Source organism: Arvicola amphibius, chromosome 4 (genome assembly GCF_903992535.2).
Source record: "Arvicola amphibius chromosome 4, mArvAmp1.2, whole genome shotgun sequence".
Classification (NCBI taxonomy): domain Eukaryota; kingdom Metazoa; phylum Chordata; class Mammalia; order Rodentia; family Cricetidae; genus Arvicola; species Arvicola amphibius.
The window spans coordinates 23,574,064-23,594,676 of record NC_052050.1 but is presented as its reverse complement, the minus strand read 5'-3'; the positions used below and the strand labels follow the sequence as shown (position 1 = coordinate 23,594,676).

Here is a 20,613-nt window from a genome sequence, read left to right as displayed (position 1 = left end):
TAGCTCAGAAGATGGAGGCGGGACCCAGACTCGGATGGACGAGAGTGTACTTGTCAAAAGAGTCAGATTCCCACCTTCTGTGCCCTGTCACCCCCGCAGCAGCCTCGGGCTCGCTTGTTCCCCAATGCGCCTAAAAATAGCTCGGGACACGCGAGCCGGCGAGTGACGCGGCCGGGCAGGAGCGGGAAGGCGGCCGCTTGGCTGGAGCAGGTGGGCGGCAGAGGGGCGCGCGCGAGTCCCCCCTCCTCCCCGCCAGGCTCCTGATGACGGACTCTGCTGAGTCATCTCAAGGCCTCAGGGTCCACCATGGTCCCCTCCACCATGTTTGAATCTTGGGCTTGGGGGGCTGCAGGGCGAGGCTGATCCCCAGCGCTACAGCGCCCTCCGAAGCAGGCGGGTCTGTGTCAACAATTGCGCTGTGGGTCCGCCCCCTGCGCGACTATGGTGCGCGCCTGGAATTCAGAAGTGACCTCGCCCCCACACCCCACCCCCCGCGCCTGACTCTGTTTCCCGCTGTCCTTCCCGCATCTTTCTGCAGACACCAAGGGAGCGCATCCCACTCACTGAGACGCCCCTCCTCGTAGATTCTACTCTCAGCCCCCCCACCCCCACCTCGCTGCCCGCTTTTTCTATTCCAAGCAGACACACAGAGCAGACAAGTTGAGACAAGAAACATTTAATTATGGGCCTGGGGGCTCAGCAACTCCCCCGCAGACCCATCATGCAGCCTCGTGTACAGTGGGCATTGGGCCCGCCCCGGGGATTTTGCTGGGGGGGCCTCATGGCAGCAAACAGGGCAGTGTGGCTTTAGTCCCCTTTTAGGGGGAAAAGTGGGGCAAAGTGTGTTGGGCGGGAGAATCTGTGTCCTCTCTGTGCATGACTGTTCCCAGAAATTGGGGTGGCACTGACTGACATGATCAGGGCACAAAAGGAGGTTCTGAGCTTGGAGGGAGGGGGGCTGGCACCAGGGGGGAAAAAGCAACCTTTGAGGGAGAGGTCCTTTGTCCTGCCCACAAGGGCCAGGAGTTCCTAGACCATCCTTTAGTGGTGGCCAAAACGAACATTCCAAATCCTTGCTCTATCTCTCAAGGTATTCCTCCCAGGGAGGGCCCTGTAGAGCCGGGTGAGAAGGGTAAGTTCAGGCCACCCGAGAGCAGAGTGTTTAGAGAGACCAGAACTCACAACCACAGACTACCCTGGCTGGCTGCTTCTCGCTGCTTCTGGAGTCTTAACAGTGAAATGTTTTGACTAAACAAGGGCTTGTCCTCAGCTGAGTCTGTGTCCAGGCCGCTCTTGGACACCAATTTTTAGTAGACAAAGGTAGTACGAGGCTGCTCTGTGGAGACTGTCCTTAATGAAAATGAAACAGTCTCGACATGTCAAATCCCCTCTGGCCCTCAGTCTTGCCCCTGCTCTGTCCGGACGCATGGGTTTCAAGTAATGGAAAAGATTCTTGAACTTTCCTGAGAATTGAAGGAGGCAGGAGGTGGATTCAGGGCTCTCCCACAGACCTCAGTCCCCTCTCAGTCGAGAGTGGAGAGCTGAGGAACACCGAAAGGCCCTCTCACAAGGTCCCAGTTGCAAAGGGGTGGGTACACAGACCCAAGCAAAGGCTGTGGGCAAAGAGTCAGGCATGCAAAGGCAGTATGGGCAGGTAAAGTCTTTGAAGACAGCAGGAGGCTCCCTAGGGTGAGATTCATTGTAGCAACCCGACTAGGTGGTACCTGGGCACTGGGTGGGCCTACCTGGAGCTTCCTCACTTCTTCCCACTTTTGGCTTCCTTCCCCAAGTCCCAGAAGATCACCCCATTCAGAATACCCCACCCAAGAAATAAAACCTTCCTCAGCGCAGAAGGCTCCTAAGTGGGAGTGGGTGATGCTTAGGAGAGAAACGGAGAGGAAGAATGTGGCCAGGATGCCGGCTTCCTCCTCAGGCCAGAAGCAAGGGCCAGGCATGGGTAGGGGTAGCATCTGAGTTCTCTTGGTTTCTGTCAGATCTCTGCCAGGGAGTCGGCTGGCACCAAGCCCCGCTTCTTGCCACTGCTGACGCGGATAAAGCCATCAGAATCCTTGCTTCTGCCCACGCCTACACAGATCTGAGTGGATACATAGAGAGATGAGGCCTGGAATGAGTATTGCTGATGGCTCCAGAGGACATGCCCCAGGGGAGGGTGGGGTTGGCGTATCTGCAGTGGATGGAGCTGATGCAAGCAGATCCTAGGAGGGACCAACAGCATGACCTGGACCCAGGGTATAGCAAACAGGACATCAGCGTCAGGGTTGAACCTGGGGATCAGTTAAACCAATGCCCTAACCCCATTTCACAAAGCAGGTGGCAGACGGAAATGGGCTTGTGTGAGGTTATGCAGAAAGCCAGAGGGCACAGTCAGTGCTTAAACCAAGCCAGGGGCACCCTAAATCCTAGCACTGGGAAGGCAGAGGTAGGCAGGTGTCTGTGAGTTCAAGGCCAGTCTGGCTTACATAGTGAGTTCCAGGCCAGCTAGGGCTAGGGCTACGTAACAAAACACTGTTTAATTAAAAACAACAACAAAAAAAAAACAGGGCATGATGGCACATGCCTTTAATCCCAGCACCCAGGATGCAGAGGCAGGGTAATCTCTGTGAGTTTGAGGCCAGCCTGGTCTCCAGCCAGGGCTGTTAACAAAGAAACCTTGTCTTGAAAAACCAACAAAACAAAACAAAAAACCCAACCAACCAAACAACAACAAAAAAGCAGGGGCTGGAGAGATGACTCAGTGGCTAAGAGCACTGGTTGCTCTTCCAGAGGACTTGGTTTCAATTCTCACCACCCACATTGGCTCACAACCATCTGTAACTCCAGTCTCGGAGATCTAACAACCTCTTCTGGCTTCTGTGGGCACCAGGCATACACATGGTGCACAGAAATGCATGCAGACAAAACACCCATACACATAAATAAATTAAAAACAAACAAACAGTAAATAGCGAAGCTTCCAGATTCAGCATTTGGTGCTCCTGTTTTATTCCGACTGCCTCTGACATCAGCCACCAGCTCAAGTCCTCCGGAAGGGCCTTGCTAGCCTATCCGTTTGTTTGTTTTTGTTTTTTTAATATTTATTTATTTATGTATACAATATTCTGTCTGTGTGTATGTCTGCAGGCCAGAAGAAGGTACTAGACGTCATTACAGATGGTTGTGAGCCACCATGTGGTTGCCAGGACTTGAACTCAGGACCTTTGGAAGAGCAGGCAATGCTCTTAACCACTGAGCCATGTCTCCAGCCCCTTGTTTTTGTTTTTTTAAAACAGGGTCTCACTATGTAGCCTTGGCACTTGCTATATGGGCTTGAACCCAGGACAATCCTCCTGCCTTAGCCAGGTTACAGATATACACCATCACGTCCAGTTTATGTACTGTGGAACCCAAAGCAAACACCCTAACTCAGCTGCATCTCCAGCTCCAAGGGCTCCACCTCTACCCTGCTTCCTTGACTGTACCAGGCTTTCAGACCCTCCCTTGAGGCACTTGACACCCTTGCTCAACCCCAGCAGGGCCCTGGAACCCACCTGGTTCTCCTTGAGGCTCATGTAGCCCTGTTCCTTGTTCCCAGAGAAGGGCTGGCAGCAGCGCCAAACGCTCTCACCTGGCCTCACCCGCTGCACAAAATTGGCTGGGAAGAAGCCAACCCGGTCACCAATCTTGCCCTGGGGATGAGGTTGGCAGTGAGCCCAAGCACCAGCTTTACCCCTACTCTTTCTCTAGACCCAGGTCCTGCAGACCTTAGACCAGGCGGGTGGTGGCTTCGGGCGTTGAAAGCCATGAGCTGGGCGGAGGCAGCTGATTGATGCGGTGCTGGTCAAACTGATAGTGAGACCCAAGGGTTGGCTCTAGGCTTGGCCTGGGAAAGCCGTGGGAGGAAGGGAGGTCTCTGGGGCCTGAAGCGAAGGTGGAACAGTACCTACCAGAGTCCCGCCAGACCCCATCCCACGAAGTACCTTCCACCAGTCTTCATTAGAGTCATCCACCAGCAGGATCCGATCTCCAGGCCTGGGAAAGAGAAAGCTGGGGCAGCATGTGGGTACTTAGGTGCCCTGCAGGGAGAGCATTCCCTGAGCGCCCTGAGGCCATTGAGACCAGACATGGCAGGCTCCCTGGAACAGTCCCGAATTAGGGCGGAAGACAGGATACTGCACCCATCACCCTGAGCAACTCTGACCTCTCTGAACACAGTATATTCAAATGTGCAAGCAAAAACTGCCTGATGGTGTTCCAAGGTCAGTGGGGGTTAGGCAGGACCAGGGGGGCTGGAGCACAGAAGGGACTCACTGCAGAGCCAGGTCGTTGTTCTCCTGGGGTAGGAACTTGTAGAGTGCAACGTAGGAGTACATGGACCCCACGTCTTTCCGCAGGGACAGCTTTGGGGGCTGTAGGAAAAGTTCTGGGTCAATGATGGTGGATCACCACCGCCTTGGTTCACCCACAGTCCACTTGCTACGAGTGTCCCTGCCCTGGGGTAGACAAGGACACTGTGAGGTAAGCCACAGTGACTCTCTGGTAAGCAATAGGGCCTAGTGTATCTTCCTAATCATGGGACACAGACAGGGCTGGTACAGTCTGTGTCTGCTGCATTCCTGAGCGGAGCTGCCTGCCCTTGGGAGAGCAGGATTGGAACAAAGACAGTGGAGACCCCTCCTACCTTCCACGCCTCTCATCTTATTGTGGCCTCCCCCAGGGAACTGAGGACATGGGAGGGAGGAAGCAGTGGGGGCCCTCTGCACTGTGCTCTTATGTACCCCCTGATCTATGACAAGAAGTGACACTCCTTCCCATTCTGGTCTTTGGGCTCCAGGCTAACTCCAGGCTCACCTGCTGTCCTGGGCTCTTCTCCTCTGGTCCTGACCCTTCGCTCTCGGCTGGGGCTATGAATACTGGGGACATTAAGGTGAGACCAGAGCATCAAGCTTCAAGAACTGCCTCCCTCCACCCTACCCCGTTCTTCCTGCCCCTGCGGCTGTCTCCTGTGGCTTACCACTATCACCAGGCCCCTCTTCTGAGCTGCGGATGCTGCCTTCCCCATCTTCTGTCAGCTCATCACGTTCACTCTGGGGAGAGACAGGAGGAGGATCAGCCCCTGGGCCCACAGTCATGGTCAGATACCCTCTCCCCCCCCAGGGCTCCCCTTCTGTGCCCAGCATACCAGGCTCCGTGTGGGGGACTCAGATGTGCTGCTGAAGCTGGAACGGTTCATCAGTGCCAGGGAGGTGCCATAGCGCAGGGTCTCATAAACTGGGTCCACCTTCCCGATGGTTCCTGCTAAGTAGCCACCTTTAGTGCCTGGCACCTAGCTGCCAACCTGGATTTACCCCAAAGCTCCACCATGTGGGTCCCAAGGTTAGAACTCAGCTCATCAGGTTTGGTGGCAAGTGCCTTTAGCTGATGCGCTAACCTAACCCTAACCAGCTCTATTTATTTGTTATTATTATTTGGTTTATAAGACAGTGTCTCACGTAGCCCAGGCTGGCACCCACTTGCCAGCCTGAATTCACCCTAGACTCTATATGTAGCTGTGATGGCTTTGAACTGCTAACCTCCCTTCCTCTGCCTTCTGAGTGCTGGAATGCCTGGCATGGGACACCCCACCCAACTCAATCCCACCTTCTTTGGTGCTGTCTTTCAGGGTCTGGCACAGTGAATCAAACTAAGTAGGTACCCAAGAAGTTGCCAGTTGAGAGATGAATGAACAAATGAATTAATGGAGTCTACATTCAGGACAGGAGCATCCAGGAAAGGGAAGTAGGGAGCATCAGGAATAGGTGGTACCCGTGTGACTCAGGCATGGAAATGAGAAATGAGTGGGGTTTCTTACAGGACCTCCGAGACGGGGGCCATGGGGGGTAGGGGCCACTTACCAGTAGGTGGGGACTCTTTGCTCATGGCACAGGCTGGTGGTGGCTCATGCACCAGGAGTGGGGAGCTGAAGTTGCGTCGAAAAGAGGTGGACTGGAGCAAAAGGGGGCAGAGAGAAAACAGAGACAGCAATGAACCATGGAGAGACCGGCTCTACCCAAGCACAAGCGCGGGACCACCCCACAGGAGGACCGGCCTTGCGGGGGTTTGTTTGCTCATTCTGCCACAGGACAGCCCCTACTCACTGTCTTGCCCGGGCATTGCTGGTGGGAGATCTCCTCGGAGCACCAGAGGTGGACGCTGACTTTGCATGTTTTACACCGCAAGCCCTGCTTGGAGTTTCCTAGGAGAGATGTGGGTTCAGCAAGAGAAACTGGCCAAGAAGGGACACAACCATGGACAAGGAACAACACTACAAAAAGCCTGGTGGTGCACGCCTTTAATCCAAGCACTGTAGTGGTAGAGGTGGGCGAGACTCTGAGTTCAAAATCAGCCTGGTCTACAGAGTTCCAAGACAACCAGGACTACACAGAGAGACCATGTTTTGAAAATAAAAATAAAAATACAAAAGGAACCTGGTGACCAATGCATGAGTCTTGGGCTGGGCTTCAGGGCCTGGCACCTCCTCCTCCTACGGTGAAGATGTTAAATGGCACCAGAGCCATGTATGTGAGCTTGGAGCAAGAACGGGGACAACCACCACCCATGACTCTATTGTTCTTTTGCAGAGTTGGCAATGTAGAATCCAAGGCCGAATGCATGGTAGGTAAGGACTCAAGCCATGAGCTAAAGCCCAGCCCCACCCAACACTCACTTGGTCTCCCCAGGAAAAGAGGCACGGTTGGAAGTGTGACCCTGAGTTGCAGAATCCAACACCAGGCAGTTCCATGGCTTACTCCCAGGTGCCCACCAGCTCCTCCTCTGGCCTGCCACAGGGTCCAGGTACCTACCGACAATAAGCTGGTGGCACAGCTCGCAAGGACTGGCTCTCTTGAAGACGTGTTCCTGGAAGCTGTGCAGCCTCACTGGTTTGAGTGGTGCCAAGGGGCGTGGGACTGGGCACGGGGAAGGTGCTGGGGTGGGTAGACCCCCATCTGTGGATGCAGGTGGCGGAGAAGGAGGAGGCAGCGGGGTTGGCGGCGTCAGCAGCACCTCTGTTGGGCACTTCAGCTCAGAGCCTGAGCGGAGGAAGAAGTTCTCCACGCTCTTACTTCGAAGGATGGTTTTGAGAGAGAGGGAGCGCTTAAATCGCTGGAGCTGGGAGGAGAAGGGGCGAGTTATGAGCGCAAGGCTGCAGGGATGACCAATGAAGCCTCCAGTGGAGGCTGCATGGGAGCTGAGGACCAGCGCCAACAGAAAGAACTACCAGAGATTCCTGCTGCAACCGTCCAGCCTCCCAGAGCCCACGGAGAACTGGCAGGGAAATTTAAGGGAGTTCTAACTGGGCAGGCACTTAGAAGCACTTAGAGAAGCTGCTGGTCTCTTCCAGCCAGTTAAGGCTGACCCAGTGAAGAAGGCTTCACCATCACCAACCCCTCACACACTTTTTTTTTCCCCCAAACAAACAAATCTAGACTTTTGGCTGGGTGTGGTGGCATACTTCTGTAATTCCAGCACTCAGGAAATGGAGACAAGAGGGTCAGAAGTTTGAGGCCAGCCTGGGCTACACAGCAAGATCTTGTCTCCAAGAAACAATAAAAGTAGACTTTTCAGGGTGTGAAGGTGCAGGCCTTTAATCCCAGTGAGGCAGTGAAACCCTGTCTCAATGCAAAACAGAAAGTAAAACTAGATTTTTTTTTTTTTTTTTTGTCTTCTTGAGATGGTGTCTCATGTATCTCAGACTGGTTTCAAACTTCTGATCCTTCTGCTACTATTTCCTTCAGTGCTGGGATCACAGGCACGCAAAGCTACCCCTGCTTTACTCAGAGCTGGAGATCAAACTCAGGGCTTCACACACACTAGGCAAACACTTTATCAACCGAGCTATAGCCCTAAGCCTCCCAAACTAGACTTATGTGAAATGATATAGAAATGATTTTTAAATATTTTAAAGTAAAATAGTACAATTTTTTTTGCTATTACCAACCCCCTTACCTTCCCACCTCCTTAACAGTATCTCTTAGAACTCATCCTATACACATGTACAATGAGTTCCATCAGTCTTTTCTATGGCACACATCGGCTCATTGTGCTGTTATACTCGTTGGTAGATGTGGCTCGATTGGAAGAGAGATTGCCTGGCATGTACACAGCTCTGGGCTCAGTCCCTAGCATTACATAAAACTGGACCTGCTAGCACACATCTGTAATCCCAGCACTCTGAAGGTAGAGGTAGGAGGATCAGAAGTTCAATGTCATCTTTGATTACGTAGTGAGTTTGAGGCCAGACTGGGCTACACGGGGACCCTACCTTACTGGGGGTGGGGCAGACTCCTAGGACTTGGAAAGCCAGGAAGACTACCCTCATAGGAGGCCAGCAGGCTACACAGCAAGAGCCTGTCACAAACAAACAGAAACAACAAACAATCTCGGGCCAAACAAAGCGTACCAGGAAGTGGCTGGAGAATTGGCTCATTAGTTAAGAACACCTGCTGTTCTTGAGGAATACCTGGGTTTGATTCCCAGCACTCACGGGGCAGCTCACAGCTGTCTCTAGCACAGCTATCTGTTGGTCTAGTCCCAGGAGACACGGTGTCCTCTTCTGGCCCCTCTCACACCAGACAAGCTCATGGTGCATAGTTACACATGAAGACCAACCAACCCCTCACATAAAACACACCAGAATAAGAAGGTAGAGGCAGGAATATTAGAAGTTCAAGGTCATCTTCCTTGGATATGTGAGTTTGAAGCCAGTCAGAGATACATGAGACACCATCTCAAGAAAAAAAAAAAAGCCAGTTGGTGACGGTGCACAGCTTGAATCCCAGCACTTGAGAGGCAAAGGCAGGTGGCTATCAGTTCAAGGACAGCCTGGTCTACAAAGCAAGTTCCCAGACAGCCAGAGAAACACACACACACACACACACACACACACACACACACACAGAAGAAAGAAAGAAAAAAGAAAAAAAGAAAGAAACCTCTCATGAGTCCTCAAGAGATAGCCCAACACTCTTATTCATATGAGGAGAGTCCCTGGCAAGGAGGTAGAAGCTGTCTGTCCTTCCCACCTGTGTTTTTCTGTAATGCAGACATGAGGAATCTCAAACTTACTCACACTTTTATGCCTGGGAGCCTTGATATTTATTCCTTTTCTCTGCCTTCCACACTTCCAGAGGCCTTCCCTGTCTGAGAAAAGCCTTTCCCACAGAAATTAATGTGGTTTGATTTTTCTTTTTTTTTTTTTTAAGATTTATTTATTTATTATGTACACAGTGTTCAGCCTCCATGTATGCCCTCAGGCCAGAAGAGGGCACCAGATCTCATTACAGATGGTTGTGAGCCACCATGTGGTTGCTGGGAATCGAACTCAGGACCTCCGTAAGAGCAGTCAGTGCTCTTAACCTCTGAGCCATCTCTCCAGCCCGTGGTTTGATTTTTCTTTGGTCCACCAGTTCACAAATAATGACATGGAAACCTTTTATTAATTATGAAAGCTCAGTCTTAGCTTGGGCTTGTCCCACTAGCTCTTTTTTTAATTAATTAATTTATTTATTATGTATACAGTATTCTGTCTGCAGGCCAGAAGAAGGAACCTGATCGAATTACAGATGGTTGTGAACCACCATGCAGTTGCTGGGAATTGAACTCAGGACCTCTGGAAGAACAGTCAGTGCTCCTAACCTCTGAGCCATCTCTCCAGCCCTATCTGTCTTATCTTGATGAGTCCAAAGTTTTATACCTAAACCATTTTCTATCATAACTTGTATTATCATTCTAAAAATATCTTTTTGGACCTTAAAACATCTTTTTATGCCGGGCAGTGGTGGCGCACGCCTTTAATCCCAGCACTCGGGAGGCAGAGGCAGGCAGATCTCTGTGAGTTCGAGACCAGCCTGGTCTACAAGAGCTAGCTCTAAGACAGGCTCTAGAAACTACAGGGAAACCCAGTCTCGAAAAACCAAAAAAAAAAAAAAAAACCCATCTTTTTATATAAACAACTTAAGCTTTTATGTTTCTCAAGTTATATAAACTTTACATCTTGCCAGGCAGGCCGTGGTGGCACATGCCCTTTAATCCCAGCACTTGGGAGGCAGAGGCAGGTGGATCTCTGTGAGTTTGATGCCAAACAGGTCTACAGAGTGAGTTCAAGGACAGGCTCCAAAGCTACACAGAGAAACTCTGTCTAGAAAAACTAAAAAAAAAAATAAAATAAAATAAATTTTACATCTCTTAAGTTAGTTTCTTGCTTTTAATTTGGTAACACGTTAAATTATAAATCTATAGCTATCTGATCTTTGACCCCATCAAAGACCCAAGAAGGATATAATATTACTCGAGTAAACAGGAAATGAAAAGCAAACAATTTCCAAAGCCATAAAAATGACAGAGACAGCTGGCTTCCTGAACAGTCACCCAAGGATCTTCTACAATGTTGGAGCATCTATCTTTAGTCTGCAGGGCCAGAATATTTGACAGACTATTTTTGTGAAGCAGGAATTTTGAAGGACTCTTCTACTTTGTCTTGGCAAAGTTTGGCAGTTGCCTTCTTTTGTGTCCTGCTTGTCCAATTTGGACAGCATACTGTCCTATGTTGAGGCAAAGGTAGTTTTTTGTCCGGTGGTTAACTTTGCCACAATGTCCATCATTCGTTTTTGAAGTAAATTGGTAATGCCAGGAGCAGATATCTCTCGCTGTCATGAAAAGCCTTATGTCATTAAAACATTTTTCTTTTCGAAGCGGAGGATGGAACTCAGAGCCTTGTGCTTGCTAGGCAAGCGCTCTACCACTGAGCTAAATCCCCAACCCCTACTAAAACATCTTAAATGCAATATTCTGTAGGTCTCTGAAGTGTTTGAAGACCACCTATCTAAAATATATCTGTTTTACCTTGAAAACATACCAAATATGACACGTTTGATTATTATAGATGACTAACTACTTACATATATTTCTTTTTTCTTTTTCTTTTCTTTTTTTTTTTTTTTTTGAAACAGGGTTTCTCTGTGTAACTTTTGGTGCCTGCCCTGGAACTAGCTTTTTTTTTTTTTTTTTTTTTTTTTTTTTTTTTTTTTTTTTTTTTTTGGTTTTTCGAGACAGGGTTTCTCTGTAGCTTTGGAGCCTGTCCTGGAACTAGCTCTTGTAGACCAGGCTGGTCTCGAACTCACAGAGATCCGCCTGCCTCTGCCTCCCGAGTGCTTGGAACTAGCTCTTGTAGACCAGGCTGGCCTTGAACTCACAGAGATCAGCCTGCCTCTGCCTCTGGAGTGCTGGGATTAAAGGGTGTGCCACCACCCCCAGGCCTATTTATTTTTTCTATGACTGTCTATGCCCATTTTCTTTTCTTTCTTCAGCAGCTAAGCACATTTTCAAATGTACTATAACTTTTAGTCAGGCAGTGGTGGCGCACATCTTTAATACCTGCACTTGGGAGGCAAAAGCAGACAGATCTGTGTGAGCTTGAGGTTAGTCTGGTCTATAGAGTGGGTTCCAGGACAAGCCAGAACTGTGTCATGGAGAAACCCTGTCTTGATAAAGCAACCAACCAACCAACAAAACAACCAACATACTTTTAGAGGGTTTTCCTGTCTGGACCTGGCTTTACTAAGTGTCTGCAGTGTCCTCTGATCCTGTGAGAGAAAGCCTAAACTAGCATGTCAGTTGCCAGGTGTGACTCAGCTTAGGGCATGGTGCTGGCACATGACTCTGGCTTGTTCAAACCTGCAGGCGGTGTCCAGGGGCTGTGTCTCTGTACACTGAGCATCAGCCTACCTGAAAGACAGCATGACTAGGAATCCACGTCTGTTCCTTGCCCAAAACTCTCCTTAGCTTTGTTTGGATATTATTTGATCCTCCCCGCTGGATGCCATATGTAGTCTGATTTTTCTTTGGGCCACTAGCTCACAAATAATGATATGGAGACCTATTATTAATCATGAAAGCTCGGCCTTAGCTTAGGCTTGTTCTCAACTAGCTCTTACAACTTAAATTAACCTGCTTTTACTAAGCTATACTTTACCATGCGACTTTTTACTTTTCTTTCCTTCTGTATGTCCAGCTTCCTTCATGTTTTGTTGATGTCTCCTGCATGCCTAGGTTCTTCCTCCTCTTCCTTTCTCGTCAGAAATCCCGCCTACACCTCCTGCCTAGTTATTGACTGTTCTGTTTTTTATTACACCAATCCCAGCAATACACTTTCAAACGGCATCCAAATATTGCACAAGTCCATCAGTGGACCCGCTTTCTTTTCTGATGCTTGCTGTGGGATGTCTGTACACTCTGTGAAGATGAGTTGCTGGGTGGAACAAAGCTGAGTGGGCAACAGCTAGGCGGGAGGTATAGGCGGGACTTCCAGGGACAGCGGGGACTCTGGGAAGAAGAAAAGTGGAGATGGCAGGAGACCCAGAGTAAGCAAGATGTGCAGAAGGAGAGATAATAGCTACAAGCCATGTGGCAGAAAATAGATTAATAGAAATGGATTAATTTAAGCTATAAGAGCTCGTTAGAAACAAGTCTAAGCTATAGGCTAGGCTCTCATAATTAATAAGAAGTCTCCATGTCATTTTTTGGGAGCTGGTGGGACAAAGAAAGGCTTGCTACAGGTACTCTCTGAGCCTGCCCTAGGTCGGAACTGCATCAGCTCAGGTTCCTCTTGTCAGTTTCTCTTTTGTTTTGAAGACAGGGTTGCTCTGGGTAGCCTCAGCTGTCCTGGAACTCACTCTATAGACTAGACTGGCCTGGAGCTCAGAGATCCGCCTGCCTCTGCCCTGAGTGCTGGGATTAAAGGTGTGCGCCACCACTGACCCACTCCTCTTGACACCTTCTAACTCCTCCTGAGACTGAAACAGGGGGCCTGTCACCTCCAGTCCTCAAAGACCCACACACAGTAGGTACTCAGTCACTATGCCTCTGCCGAATACATCACTGGCTGTGGAGCAGGGGCCGTTTCAGCTATGAGGCCGGAGTTCTTCACATCCCTCACTGAGTCTGCCCAGAGCAAGGTATGGTGACCTGCTTATCCAGAGCCTCACCCCTCTCTCTTCCTGTGGAGAGTTACCTTATTTCTGCCCATCCCTTTCCACCAGGATAAAAAAGGGGGGCCTAGGCCAGGCTCCAGGCAGGGAGTCTTGGCCAGGGTTCCCAGCTGGCATGCCAGGCAGCCTGTGTGCTGTGGCTGTCTACCTAGCACCTGCATATGCCAAAGGGATGGAAGTAGTGGCCCCTCCAGCCTCCCAGAAGCCAGCAGGCAGCAACATGGAGGGAGAAGCAGAGGGGATGTTTGGGCACAGGGCAGACTCTGGTGTGCCAGCTGGGAGGCCAGAGCCCTGGGCTGTCTGGCACACTGAATTGCTCATTCCTTTCCAAACTCAGCTTCCTGGACAGCACTGTGGGCTTCTTTGTGCATCTATGAGAAGCAAGAAGCCTGGGGCCCCAGATGCCCGTGCGCCGGAGCACAGGTGGCAAACCAAAAAAGACAATGAAGAACTTGACTACGCAAACCAGCTCAGGTCAGGCCACGGGTGCCAGTGCCAGATAGGGTGGCATGGCTTTGATGGGGTCCAAGAGGAAAAGGAATACCAATACCCCCGCCACCCTTCCTGACCCCACTTCCTGCCGCCGATGTCCTGCTCAGGGGTCCTGCACAGAACACACAGGAGGTAAAATTCCAGAGATGCCCTGGGGGTAGGGCAAAATTAACCTGTTATCGGAGTATAAATCACTTTACTTCCTTTCTCTGAGCCTCAGTTTCCCCACGTCCAAGAAGGAGGAGGCAGCTCTGGGCCCAGACAGATCAACCAACCGGAAATTAGGCTCCTAACAGGGTTCTCAGCATCGGAACACCAGATCTGGGCTAGCACCTGACACACAGTCTGCCATGGGCTCCAGAGACACCCTCAGGGAGACTGTCATTGTCCTATGATTCAGATGAGGAGCGGCTGTCAAAGGAGTTAAATCTCTCCCACTGCAAGTGCTCAGCTGGCAAGGACCAGGGTCAGGGCCTGAATGGTGGCTCAGGCTGCTCAGATCAGATAACCAGGAATGTCTTACTGCCTTGGCTCTTGCCTTGGTCTCCTCCCTTCCCTCAGCCGCTCCATGAACTTGTCTATTGTGTTGATCAAGGAGGAATTCAGGGTTAGAAGGGACCAGAAATGCTAGACACCTAAATTAGTCTCCACCCCACCCCACCATTGCTCTGGTCACATTGTTTCTGAATTGATGCCCTCGGTCTCCTCTTGGGATGGGGAGCAAGAGCGCTGCCTTGTGGGATACTCGTTCCATCTTTGGGCAGCTGCAATTGCTATATAGTGCTGGAACCTGCCTTCCTGTGACTTTTGCCTATCAGCCCTCAATACTCCCTTGGCTCTGGTTAGGCCATTTCCTAACCACAGCAGACATTCCAAAATGTGAAGGCATCAGTCATGTTCCCCCTCCCAAAACCATTAATTCCAGAGTGGTCCCTGTAAATCTAAGTCCCTCCTCCCAAATCTAGCCTACACCCTTTATTGGTATACCCTCTCCTCGGGATTCATGCCAATGGCCACTTCTGCAAGGGTACCAAAGGTGTCTGGAACATCAGGGCAGTGTTCCTGGGCATCAGGGCAGCCTTCCCTCTGCCTGCTAACTCAGCTGTGGGCCCCAGATTCCAGGAGGGCAGAAAAGAGGAGGAAAAATGGAATTGCCATCTAGGTGATGGGAAGATGACAAGGGCTTTAGCCAGAGGGCAGGTAGGACATAGTTGTCAAATGGCTTGATGCCTGTGGGAACCCACAGAAGTGGATCTGTTCCACCTTGCCCAGAGGTCAGAGTGCAGGCCTATTCTGCTCCTCCAAATATCTATCTATCTATCTATCTATCTATCTATCTATCTATCTATCTATCTATCTATCTATCTATCTATCTATCTATCTCTATCTCTATCTATCATCTATCTATCTCTATCTATCTATCTATCTATCTATCTATCTATCTATCCATCTATCTATCTCTATCATCTATCTGTCTGTCTGTCTGTCTGTCTGTCTGTCTGCCTGCCTGCCTGCCTGCCTGCCTGTCTGTCTGTCTATCTCTATCTATCATCTATCTATCTATCTATCTATCTATCTATCTATCTATCTATCTATTTCTATCATCTATCTATCTGTCTGTCTGTCTGTCTGTCTGTCTGTCTGTCTGTCTGCCTGCCTGCCTGCCTGTCTGTCTGTCTATCTCTATCTATCATCTATCTATCTATCTATCTATCTATCTATCTCTATCTATCATCTATCTATCTCTATCTATCTATCTATCTATCTATCTATCTATCTATCTATCTATCTATCATCTATCTCTATCTATCTATCTATCTATCTATCATCTATCTCTCTATCTCTCTATCTATCTATCTATAGGTAGATAGATATAGATATATAGATATGATAGATATGAGGTTTGACTTAAAGTGTGGCTACTAACGAAGTTATCTTGACCTAGGGTGTGGTTACTTGGTGTTTTAGGTATTGAGGCAGCCCACAGAGGTGGATCTATCCCACCTTTACCAAAGGTCAGAGAGTTCAGGCACATTCCTGCTCCTTCAAGTAGGTGACAGGAAGTTTGACCCAAGGAGTAGCTGCCAACAAGATACTTAATCTAAAGTGTAGTCACTGCACGTTCTGGCTAAACAAACACAATACTTAACTCAGGGTATGCTTCAAGTGTTGAAGAGGTAATTGCTCTGTTTATTCTTTGTATCATCTTAAAGCAGTCTTTTGCATCCCCCCTTTTTGGATTGGGGTGTACAAGCATATGGAAAATAAATGTGCGCGAATTCAGTGTTCACTAGACGCCCTCCCTGTTCTAGTCTGTGTCTCTGTCTTTTTCTTTCGTATCTCTGTGTTCTCTGCCTGGAGTTTCTAATCCACGTGCCCCTACCCTGGAGTGTGTGAAACCTGTTGAGGCTGGACCTCAACAGATGCCCCTCAACGTGGGCTCCCAACAATGCCTGCTTACTCCAGAGATATGAGTTTGGTGACTCTGCTAGGACAGGTATTCCAGCTTCTCAGCATCCTGGCCTCTGCAGCTGCCCCCACCATTTTACATTTATTTACTTATTTGTGTGTTTACAGGTGTGTGTTTATGATCATTCCATGACACGTATGTGGAAGTCAGAAGACAACTTGTGGGAGTTGATTCTCTCTTTCCACCATGTTGGTGGGTTCTGAGGATTAATTCAGGATTGGCGGTAAATACTGTTACCTGATGTGGTAGTTTGAATAAAAATCGCCTCTATAAAATACCAGTTAATGGTGGCACACGCCTTTAATTCCAGCACTCAGGAGGCAGAGGCAGGCAGATCTCTGTGAGTTCGAGGCCAGCCTGTTCTACAGAGCAAATTCCAGGACAGACTTCAAAGCTACACAGAGAAACCCTGTCTTGAAAAAAAAAGTACCCCCCCCATAGATTCATAAGGAGTGGCATTATTGGAAGTGTGGCCTTTATGGAGTAGATGTGGCCTTGTTGGAGGAAGTGTCACAGGGTGGGCTTTGAGGTTTCACAAGCTCAAGTCAGGCTGAGTGTCACTCTCTCTTCCTGCTGCCTGCTGACGCAGATAGAGAACTCTCAGCTACTTCTCCAGCACCATGTCTGCTCGCGTGCCACCATGCTTCCCCTTAAGATGACAATGGACTAAACCTGTGAACTCTAAGCCGACCCTGATAAAATGTTTTCCTTTAAAAGAGTTGCCAGGGTCATGGTGTCTCTTCACAGCAAGAGAACACCAGCTAAGACACCTGATAAGCATCTTACCAGACCCTACCAGCTATCTTGGCATTCCCAGTGCCAGGGATCCATTTATGGCACACACCTTAGTAAGCTGTTTCATTTGGATCCAGTTACCTCCCAGTGCACCTGCAGACTGTCTGGCGTGTGGCCCAGGTCACCAGGTCTCTTCTGAGCTCCTCAGAGCAGGAGCCCCACCTACCAGCATCCTCTCCCTTGAAGCTTGCTGGAGGTTCCTTTTTTCCTCAGTTTCCCATGCCATCTCCTGAAACAGTACTAAGCAGCTGGCAGTGGGTGGTGTCGGATGTGGTGAAAGATGACTCAGATGGCAAAGCAGGCGTGGTGGGGTCTTCCGGGATAACACCAAAAGAGGGTGATAAGCAATATTATAGAATGAATGAGAACCCTGAGAGAAGGTGGGCTTACCTAGAAGATCACTGAGTAGGCTGGGTACGCGGCTGAGACCCTGCCACAGACTAAGCAAGACACTGGGTTCAGACTGGCAAGAAATGCCTGGGGGCACCAAGCTGATGACTAAGAACACAATGTTGGCTTCTGGGCACCTGACCCTTGTTGAGCCTGCCTCACACTGAGTTGGGTGGGCAACACTCTTCTTCCTGTCTTTCCTTCCTTGAAGTCTAGAGGCACAAACTTCTTTGGTGAAGAGCTGGAAGGGGCTATGAAATGACCTCATAGACAGCCCCCTGGCATATCCCAGTCCTGCCTGAGAGGTTATTTTATAGGCCTTCACACGGATGAAGGGGGGCAAGGCTGGGTGCCCAAATGGCCTGGCACAGAGTGGGCCAGTTGTGGTACCTACCCCCCACTCTATTCCAGACCTTCTGTGGCTCTGACCCAGAGCAGATGACATTGGAGGGTCCTTGGGTTGGAGGAAGGAGATAAGGCCCTGCCAGGGTCTGACCCCCCCTCCCCACACAGCTGAGCAAGCAGCCTGTGGGATTGCTGAGGCAGCAGCACTCCTGCTTGCCTTGGGGAATTCCTAAGGAGGGGCGGGAGGCAGATGGGTTCTCATGTGGCAGGCATTGGGAGCCCCTCCATTCTCAGAATGACAGCAGGGGGACTGTATATCTGCCCAGGGTGACAACAGAGCAGGTGAAGAGGCTGAAGAATTGGAACTCGGTGTGAGGTCCAGCTCCCAGGATCCCCTTTGTACGTCAGATAACCCAAGCAATAACCTCCTATTTTAATCCTTTCCAGGAGAGATTTGGCACCCTAAGGGGTCTAAAATGCGAACCAGGAGTCAGTCTCACTTTTAGAAGGAATCAGAAGGCCAAGTGTGTGCAGAATCCTGAACGTGGGGGGCTCAGGAATGGTGGCTCACTAAAAGTTTGAGGTCAGACTGGAATACACAGTGACTGCTACGCCAGCCAAGGATACTTAGCAAGACCTTATCTCATAAAGCTAAGAGACTTGGACTTGGATAGCTATAGGGTCCCTAGACCCAGGCGGCGCCTGGTAGCTACCTGGAGAGCTTCAGACCACCTCCACTCTCCCTGTTCAACTCCCCTCTGCGGTAATGACCTTGACCTTGAATTAACCTCACTTACTGAGGGGTCGTCCAGGTGGACTGAGGTGGAAGAGGGTCGTGGGAAGAGCTGTGCGGGAGTTTGTGACCCCAGGGGGCCCCAAGACACCACCCATTTCTGGTTCTCACACCCCTCCTGGTCACAGGACCGGGATGGTAACAAACATCAGGGTGGACGGTGAGGGGGGGGGTAGAGGGAGTCTTGGCCTGAAGTCTAGGGAGGGGTAAGGGCTCCCTCCTACAACCCCTTCTTTTCCCATTCTGGAGCCGCTCGGGCACCTTCCCACAGAACTTCCTGAGCACCTAGAAGTTGGGGAGGGGGGTCGACACATTAGGGTTGGGAGGCAGAATGTGGCCTCCACCACCCCTTTCAGTTCCCGCAGTCTGGGCTCCGCCTGCCTTCACAGGAGAATAATTTATTCATTGTGACTCCCACAAGAGTAACAATCATACATAATTAGGGTTAATTATGACATTCATTAATTACGATGACTTCTTTTGATTCTGCCCTCTCTCCTCCCCTCTTCAGGCTCTCCGAGTGGGGGGTGGGGCCGCCTCTGGCTCTGGAGCCGCAACGTTCCCGGTCCCCGCCCGCCACCGACGGCCGAGCTGCCGCAGCCCCCAGCACCAACTCGAAAGCTGCGCACCCGGGGCCGCGGCCTCCAGGGCTCCCAGGCTAACCCGTCCGCAAGGTGGATGCCAGACTGCTGTGGGTCAGAGAGGGACACCGGAGACAGACGGAGAAGCACGTAGGGAAGCGGAGAGACGCACGCCCAGAGATAGGAGACGGTTGTGGAAACGGATTCAGAGAGACCGGAGAGAGGGGGATCGGGGAGCCGCAGACACCGATCTGGCGGCCACGGGAGGGGTGCGCCTCGCACGCACACACGCGCGCGTACACCGGCCCCCACCCACTACACACAGCCACACACGCCCGGCGCCTCCGCTGCGCCGATTCCCTCCAACAAAGCCGAGTTACAACCGCCCAGGAGGGAGCCAGAGCGCGTCGGCGCGCCTCGCGGGTACCGGAGGGTCGTGGTCTTGTGATCAGCTCCTTGGGTCCCCTCATCGCGAACCCTCTCCTCCCTCCCGGGTATGGCGCGCAGCCTTAGGAATCACGCGGGCCGCATTTAGCTTCCGTGACCCCAAGGGGACCCGCCACTGTGACCAGAGCTCCGAGCCAGAGATGCCCGGGCGGGGCAGGCCTCTCGCCCCCCGACTTACCTTGGTTTCTTGGAGGGTGGAGACGGTCCCTGGGGGAGTATGGGTGGCCGTGTCATCCGGTTCGTTCTCCTTCTCGCTCATTTCGGTCATGATTGGATATAAAGGAAAAGAGGGTGCGGAGATCCGACGGCAGACCCGCCGGGGGGAGGCTGTGGGTGGCGGGCGTCTCTTTGGGACTCTCAAGCCTTTTTCCAGTGGCTGCTCTCCAGTGACCCTCAGGGGAAACCCTCCCTGGCAAAGCAGCCCCCTAACCCCAGGCACCGGAGGAGAAAGTTGTCCAGGTGGCGGGGGCAAAGGAGGCAATTACCACGAGCCGCGGGAGCGGGACGACCCGGGGTGTGAGGATCAAGGGTCTGCAGAGGATGCTGCGCTCTGCGAGAGGAGGAGGGAAGTGGGGATGCGCGGATGAGCAGAGCGAGGGAGCGACGGAGCTGTCCGAGTCCGGCCGGCTCCGCCGTCCTCTGCGCCCGCCCCCCATCTCCCTCCCTTTTCCCCCGCCGGCCCCAGCCTTGCACCCAGCGGCCCCTCCGCCCAGTCCTAGCCTCCCAACTTTGATTTAGGAGGTCGCCTGGTCCCTCCCCCTTTCCTCCGCCGCGCCCCCGCGCATCTATGCAAATCAAGGTTTTCAGCTATTGGCTGCGGAGGTGGCTAGAAGGGACAGCTGGGTGGAGTCTTGGGGGGCTCGACCAGATGGGGTGGGGTTTGGAGGATAAATAAGTGGTGGGGTAGCTTGACACTGAAAAACCCGAAATGGAAGGGGGTTGCGGAACAAAATTGAAGAAGGGCTGGGTCGAGCATAGTAGCGTCTGGAAATACGAATAATTCGGGGCTGCAGTAGAATAGCCGAGAGGGAAAAGTTACAGCATTCTGATAGTGCAGATTAGAAGATGCTGCACCTTGGCAGAGTAAAAGACAGGATCGGTTCACCCACTGACCTTTTCACCCGTTCACCCTTTCTGCCCAGGAAGGGAATTCACTAAATGTCCACAGCACTACTAGATTTGTGGGTGTTTCCTAAAGCGAGAACAGGCTGTTGTTTGGTGTGTGTATACGACCCGCACGTGTGTACATCTGAGTGTGTGTGTGTGTAGAACATGAGT

The 20,613-nt window shown here is 51.1% G+C and overlaps 1 protein-coding gene across 1 annotated transcript; it reads right to left on the bottom strand.

The window, feature by feature from the left end:
- Nucleotides 1-1,990: 1,990 nt before the first annotated feature.
- On the bottom strand, nt 1,991-19,603 carry Stac2 (SH3 and cysteine rich domain 2). The gene is given in 11 exon segments (XM_038328664.1): nt 1,991-2,095; nt 3,549-3,686; nt 3,978-4,029; nt 4,309-4,406; nt 4,849-4,943; nt 5,012-5,084; nt 5,180-5,292; nt 5,892-5,982; nt 6,135-6,232; nt 6,840-7,146; nt 19,514-19,603. Coding segments are annotated over 11 exon segments (1,260 nt in total).
- Nucleotides 19,604-20,613: the final 1,010 nt, after the last annotated feature.